This window comes from Notothenia coriiceps, unplaced genomic scaffold (assembly GCF_000735185.1).
Source record: "Notothenia coriiceps isolate Sejong01 unplaced genomic scaffold, NC01 NC01_scaffold00037694, whole genome shotgun sequence".
In the NCBI taxonomy this organism is placed as follows: Eukaryota; Metazoa; Chordata; class Actinopteri; order Perciformes; family Nototheniidae; genus Notothenia; species Notothenia coriiceps.
Genome location: NW_011370395.1, coordinates 3,894 through 11,036, shown reverse-complemented (window position 1 = coordinate 11,036; position 7,143 = coordinate 3,894). Strand labels below are relative to the sequence as shown.

General features: G+C 40.7%; 2 protein-coding genes across 2 annotated transcripts in view; one reads left to right on the top strand and one right to left on the bottom strand.

Moving 5' to 3' along the window:
• Positions 1-4,866, top strand: part of LOC104967771 (mitochondrial glutamate carrier 2-like) — a 10,563-nt gene extending 5,697 nt beyond the window's left edge. The window contains exons 5-7 of the mRNA XM_010797296.1: positions 2,172-2,360; positions 2,812-2,887; positions 3,000-4,866. Of these exons, the coding sequence (XP_010795598.1) occupies positions 2,172-2,360; positions 2,812-2,887; positions 3,000-3,141 (407 nt within the window). The 3' untranslated portion in view covers positions 3,142-4,866. The remainder of the gene's footprint in view (positions 1-2,171; positions 2,361-2,811; positions 2,888-2,999) is intronic.
• The window catches only part of LOC104967770 (V-type proton ATPase subunit E 1-like), a 5,454-nt gene continuing 2,841 nt past the window's right edge, over positions 4,531-7,143 (bottom strand). The window contains exon 9 of the mRNA XM_010797295.1: positions 4,531-5,416. Within this exon, the coding sequence (XP_010795597.1) occupies positions 5,354-5,416 (63 nt within the window). The 3' untranslated portion in view covers positions 4,531-5,353. The remainder of the gene's footprint in view (positions 5,417-7,143) is intronic.

The window sequence follows — 7,143 nt, the reverse complement described above, 5'->3', positions numbered from 1 at the left end:
CCACCGACATTCGATTTGTGGAAAGAGACACTGTCTTGTGGAGTGACTCACTAATTAGTACACAGAGTGAAAGTCCAAAGAGAAAGTCGGCGCTTGGGTGCAGCGGAGAAAATACACGCAGCGATTTCAAGGAGCAATGATGAACACATGAAATTTCGCCGAGCCGTAGCAATTGTTTAAACGCTCACTAAAAAGTTCAACTGGCAGACCAGTCATTATCACGGCGGCGTGTATAATGGTAGTCCCTGCAATGACTACCCCCACGCCGGACGCCTCACTATGACCACACATACGTTCCAGCGTAGATCCTGCCTAGATACATAGTACCGACATCTGGACTAATTCATTATTTCTAATGGAGTATGTTTCCAGATGCCTATGGAAAATAATGAGAGGTACTGGACGCCAGTTGATAATATCGTAATTCCCTGATAATGTGGCAGAAAGAACTTGTTAGGTTCCTCACAACGGTTTGCACAACTAAACATCCATAAAAAGCCACGCGGCACAAAGAGAAGAGGAGTTGAGACAACTTTGACTCTGGGCAAGGCATCACCGCTTTCGGTTTTATAGTTTTAGCAAGACAGACTCGCCAACCTGTTATCTATTCCCCTTATACTTACTTAGCAAATGGCTACGTTTCTGCGATGCGTTAGCTACGTAGCGCCAGTTGGGCGCAAGTTGGGTTTGACATCGGCTAACGAGTGAGAGAGTTGGCCACGTGACTAGACTTCAAACGGTCACGTGGCTAGTTGCACTTAGAATTTGTAGAATAATAATTTAAATGTCTTCCTTACTGTAAGCAGTTATGAAATACCTGTTTGTGAAAGGTTATTTGTTTTCTTTATTGTTCAGATAGAAACCACTGCTTTCTGCTCACTGGTGAGTTAGCCTCTGAGTGTTAAGCACATCAGGCTGGCAGCTGTATGGGCATTGCTCTATGGTAGCTGTTATTTGCACATTGTTAATCATGAGCAATGCATCCTTACATTGTTTAACTGTGAGGTGTTATACAATTGTACTCTGGAGAGCTTTTAAAGGTAAAAAAATAAACGGCATGATGGGATGTGCAGTACCAAATATGTAAAGCACTTTTTTGTTAATGTATGATTTGCTGCATATAAGGAATAAAACAAAAATCCTCTGTCGTACCATATTGAAGTATCATTATTTTTGCATCGTGTTGAATCGCATCGTATCGCCCCGAATCGCATAATGTTGAATCAAATCGTATCGAACTGTATCGAGACAAAGGGTGAATCGTATCGTATCGCATCGCCTGGTGTTTCAAAGGTATCGTTAATGTATCGTATCGTGGCAACGTATCGAGATGCGCATCGCATCGGCCTCAGTGATGGAGATGCACATCCCTAACATGCATGTATGCATTTCTGTTCATATGCCTAAAATCAGGTCGGTGTTAAACCCAAGTTTAAGAGATGTTTATGTTTTGTTCGTCACGATAAATAATGTGATCAAACAACTCACTCGTAAAATGTTAAGCTTTTACGTGTCTCACAAAAGGCAGTTGCTAACAAGATGCTAAAGGTGACGGCTAAACATAATTAAATCACTAAATTAATCACTAAACATCAACAAGTCCACCTTTAGCTTAGTGGTGATAAAGTTGAAGTCATGCGACCGCGGTGTTCGATTGACTTCTAGCAATAGCAGTTATGTTTCAAACGTGACGTCATATTCATTCGTCGAGATTATCTTGCTGAACAAAACATTTAGGATACTTTCACGTTAAACTAGAAGTTTGTAGCTAACTAGAGGTTTGTAGCTAACTAGAGCTATCTTAGTCTGTAGCTAACTAGAGCTATCTATAAGCAAACTGTCAGTAACTTTTGACATGTTGTTATATCAATTTTTGAACTATTCCAGACATTTTTTAAACCTTGGAAAATATTCCGTCCCCCATGACCATGCGCAGATTCTTGTTTGCTACGGCTTGGATTGTACTTTATTTCAACCCAATCATCACTGCTTTAGTGTAGGGAGTCGATTGTTCATTGCATAACTTACACTGCGTTTGTCGTATTTCCTGGCCCCTCCGCCAATCAACTCTAATTAATCAATGGATGCCTACAGCTATGTCTGGCTTCTGTACTGGGGTTGAATGGAGCCATTTCTCTTTCAGCTTTTCTACTCTACCTCTATGTTTTTAGTTCATCCCATGTTTATCTCTTTTAGAGATGTCCCTTTCTCAATGATCTACTTCCCGCTGTTTGCCAACCTAAACGCGCTGGGCCGTGAAAAACTGGGTGATGTGCAGGCCCGGGCGCCATTCTGGCAGTCGTTTATGGCAGGCTGCGGCGCAGGCTCTGTGGCAGCTGTGGCTGTTACACCACTGGATGGTGAGTGGTAGAATGAAACCACCTCTGCTATTCACAAAGATGTGTATCAACAGTCGTAATTGCAATGCTTCATTGAAATATGGTAAAGTACCGAGATGGGCCAAGTCATTGTTCCCAAATAGTCCCAAGTATTTTGCATTCAAGTACCAAGTCAGGTAACAAGCCCTACATTTCTATTTCAGAGTCCTAGAAAAGTAAAGATCCGCTCTTCACCAAATCTAAAGTCATTTTTGCAACAATCGGTTTTGTATACTGTAATTCATTTCGTTTTTTTGTTTACCACTGTATAGCACCTTGTACTCAAACTTAATTTGACCTCTTAACTGTGGTTATCATTACACTACATGTGTGCATTATTTACAATTCTCCTGTGATTGTAATTGTTTGGCCCCATCCTGTTATAAATGACGTCTTTGATTTGACTGTACTTCTGTGTTTTTATTGTTTACAGTCATCAAGACTCGTCTGCAGACCTTGCAAAAAGGGGCGGGCGAGGACACGTACAAAGGAATTGTTGACTGCACGCAGTAAGATTTGAGTCTTTAACTAAACATATTTTGCCTTAGTATTCATGAGTGTAGGAACCTTGTAGCATTTTTCTTTCATTCATCCGGTCCTGTTGTCTGTGTACTTTTCCAGGCGCATCATGATGCGGGAGGGCCCATCAGCATTCCTGAAGGGTGCAACATGTCGTGCTTTGGTCATCGCTCCCCTGTTTGGCATTGCGCAGGGCGTCTACTTTCTCGGGGTAGGGGAGAAGCTGCTAGATTTGCTGGGATAGCATTGCTTTGCATTGGAGGTGGAGGTTTTGTTGTCTCTGCGACAAATGAATGACACAACTGAGTGAAAGGTGAATACAGAAAGAGAGAAAATACGGCCACCATCTGCTAATCAAAGGACGAGGAATGGTCTACAATATGAAGAGGCTCTTTTTACTAATATGTGGACCCAAGGGTTCACTCTAATCATGTTTCTCTAGGATCTTACATGCTGTCAAAGGGGTTCCGTAGGTTAAACAGGGACCTGTGTATGTGTGTGACTAATCGGAGGGTATGTGTCCCAAAGTGTCGGGGTTTATCCCTGTGTTCTTGCCGCAATATGTCTGGAGCTGTTTCTTTCACCTGAGAGAGACTATTCTGTCGGGATAAGAGGCTGCTGCATGTTGTTCGAGGCTGCTAACTTAATTGCCTACTAATCTGATCGTTTATAAAGGTCAGGACGGAGAAAGCATTCTATGCAAGTGACAATTCTCATTTCAATCTTTATCAAAAGTCATGGCTGTTTGTTGTCAGTGGCTAATTTGACGTTAAATGCCAATCATTTGGATTTCCATGTGTTTTCTCTGGAAAGGGAGCTTAATCTCCTTCAGCCTAGCTTGTTACGCGTCCCTCACACTCCATCCGTGAGGTCGGAGTTGTAATCTTGCATTCCCTCAGTGGATTGGGAGGTGCTGGCTGCCAGAAACACTAAGGTAACTTGTTAATCTGATGGTAATGCTTTAATCCTGTGCATTAGCGTACAATATGACCCTAACTCACAGCTCACTTCCTGCCTAAAGGTCACAGGTTAGACTGCCACTGTCTAGTATAGCCTTCTTCTTCTCTACACAGTGTGGAAGTAGGGTTGGAACGGTCTCATGGTTTACCTTTGTATGAAAAGTGACGGTTATTATGCAAGGTGCATTTGCTTATCTACAGTGTCAAGGAAACAAACTGACAATAGGGTGAGTAAAATTTAAAGACAGGGGCAGCCTGACTGTGCTCTCGCTCACCAACAATGCTAAATTGTTTATTATAATAACAATAGGACATATATTTTATAAGCAAACAGATGATGCTATCTTTTATTTGGTAGTTGCTTTAACATGCTATAGTGCAGCTAACATGCTTTAGAAAACATAGTAATATGCTATTTTTGTTAAAAGGTTCGTAATTCCGTTTATCGTTATAAATCTGTACTGCAACTGATGATTACAATAATAATAATATGATGGTGTTACACTTTTTTTTTCTCTCTTTTTTTTCTATACCGTTGCAACCCTACTAGAAGGGATTTAGATAAAACATGCAAGAATCCTGGAGCTCATTTTGCTACACGTTAAAATACATTGCTTCAAATAACGTGTACACAAACACTAAAATAAAATGCAATTAAAGCCTTATCACTGCTGTACGTTTCTAAAGCATCAGAACTGTAAGTCTTAAATGGATTCGGTGGGATTGGTGGTGCTGAAACATTGATTTGGTCCAATTTAGCGAGGATAATTCTTTCTGTTAGACCCACTGAGGGAGTATGGCACGTTGTGTTGCCAACTGCTTGCCATTCCGTAAGTCCACTGGGTGGCACTAAAAGCTTTTTCCTTTTTTTTTTGTATTACATTTTTAATGCAAGGCACAATTTGATTTCGCTAGTATACCTAGGCTACTACATTTTCCTCATTGTAGAGTGAACTTTGCCTGAGTAAAATGTTTGTTTACAAGCTGTAAATAAAGATATCTCATACATGCGGATTACTTTGTGTCAAATACATTTATTTCTTTGGTTTTTTTTCTTATGTTAAATGCTTCACATCTTTGGTAAACAGTCTTTTTGCTGTCCGTATGCACACACAAGGGATATTTGGCAAACATACCAGTTAATCACACACATTATAGTCTGAAAATGTGTATGTTTGGGGACCTAATATGTAGCTTTGATCAAATTGACCAAGTAGTAAAGAGTAACATTTCCCAAGAGTAGGAAAACATATTTGCAATGCAATTTAAAATAGTCCTTAAGACATGTGCTGTATAATTACACAGTCCATTCGTAGAAAAATAACAAGATATATGAACACATCAGTAGCATCGCATGGAGTAAACCAGGTTTTTCTTTGACCTTAATGTGTGGTGGGTGATTGTGAGGACTCTCGCTCAGTATGATGAAAGTCTGTGTTCACCTCATACAGTATATTCCACCCGTGCATGTCCTCGCTGCCTTCCTCAAATCCACCGTTAATCCAAGAACTTGCGGTTTGGATTGGCGCCAAATAACTTCACTCTGATTTCAGGCATCATCTGTTAGGTGTTAAGTGAGGACACAAATAAGTAAATACGATAAACTAGAAGAGGAAACATGGATACATTTGTCAAAAAAACATTACAATCACCGAATATATACTATATCATATTGGTAATTTCCTAAAAGACAAACATTTTGCCGATTGAAACGTGTTCTCTCTATGGGAGTTGTGCTGAGGGAAGCACACAAAACAAATAACACTATCACCTTTTTTATAAACTACTTTTATAAAATGTCTGTATGAGGGTTGAGGGTTGAGTCATGTGATACATATTTGTTTTTAATTTGTGCAGACAAAAGGAAGTCTTTTAAAGGGGCCCTATTGTGCTTTTTGGGGCGTTTCTCTTTCCTGTAGTGTGTTGAATAGGTTTGTGTGTAAATGCTCTACAAAGGCTAAAATCCCAAAGCTCCCTCCAATGGGAGTTTCTCTCCCTGAAACTCCAACCCTGCCTGAAACGCCTCCATTGGACTCCTTTGTTTACATCCGTGACATAGTGACATCACTATTCAACACTGCACTTGGCTTAATCTCCAACACATTGTACGTGATAAGGGTGGGACATCTCTAAGCAGTTGACCAATCACAACAGATAACCAATCAGAGCAGACTGGGCTCTGGTTTCAGACAGAAGGTGAAAAGAGGCAGTATGAGAAAAATAAAGACCTTTTTGAACATTAAAGCATGTCACAGTAGAGGCACAAAATAAAATATGAAACCTGAAAATGAGCATAAAAAGGCCCCTTTAAATAATATTAACCTATACAATTACTTTTAACAGGATGCAGTGTGTAGACGTGTGTTCTCAGAGTTCTAATTGGACAATAGCATAGCTCAATAAAGTTTCAATAACTGATCGAAATTAATCTACTTGCCTTCAAAACAATCCAAGCAAAAAGAAGGATCAGTGTTTCCCCATGCTTAAAAAGACTGCTCAATAAAGTAACTCCAAAATAAAGTATAGGAATGTGCTGCCCTCCAGAGGCAAACAGCAGAAACTACATTTCAAATGTGTTAAAGGTCATGCTTTTCCGGTTATTACCCGTCCCCTTGTGTGTTATGAAGGTTTTTATGAATGTAAACGGCCTGCAAAGTCACAAACCCTCAAAGTACACCCTGTAGCGAGTCAAACTCTAACACACAATCCATTTGGACTCATCAAATGGACCAATCCGTGGAGCTCCTCACACACACACTCTCTCAGCGGCGGAACTGTGGCGCGCTTACACTGTAGGTGATGGGCAAGTGATGTCCACCTGGCACAAAGGGCATAGGATAATGTGCTATCATGCTATGATAGACTTATTAGGACATTTATAATCAGTCATCTACCTAACAGCTGTTTTACAATCCAACACAGATGTCATCAGGACGTTTTTTCACACTGATCATTGTTTTATTAATGGGTGCCAGATTTCACTGTGCAGCCTCAATCATGATTGTCTAAATAAAAAGTAAATTATCCTCCTCCTTGCTCCTTTTTCCCTCAGGTGAGAAGTCCATTCGCGCTGTCTCGCAGACCCCACGCAGCAAGCAGGAAATGAATGTGTACTCCTCGCAGCAGCGAGCCACGCAACGTCCCGCTAACAAGGCACCCAGAACCCACGCAGCATTCTCATCTGTTTGTCATTACTGGTGTAATTTTCTGGTTGCTAACGCCATTGTAACACATAATCACTGATGTTCCGCTGTAGTGGGCGAGCTGACCAATCAGAGCACAGTGGG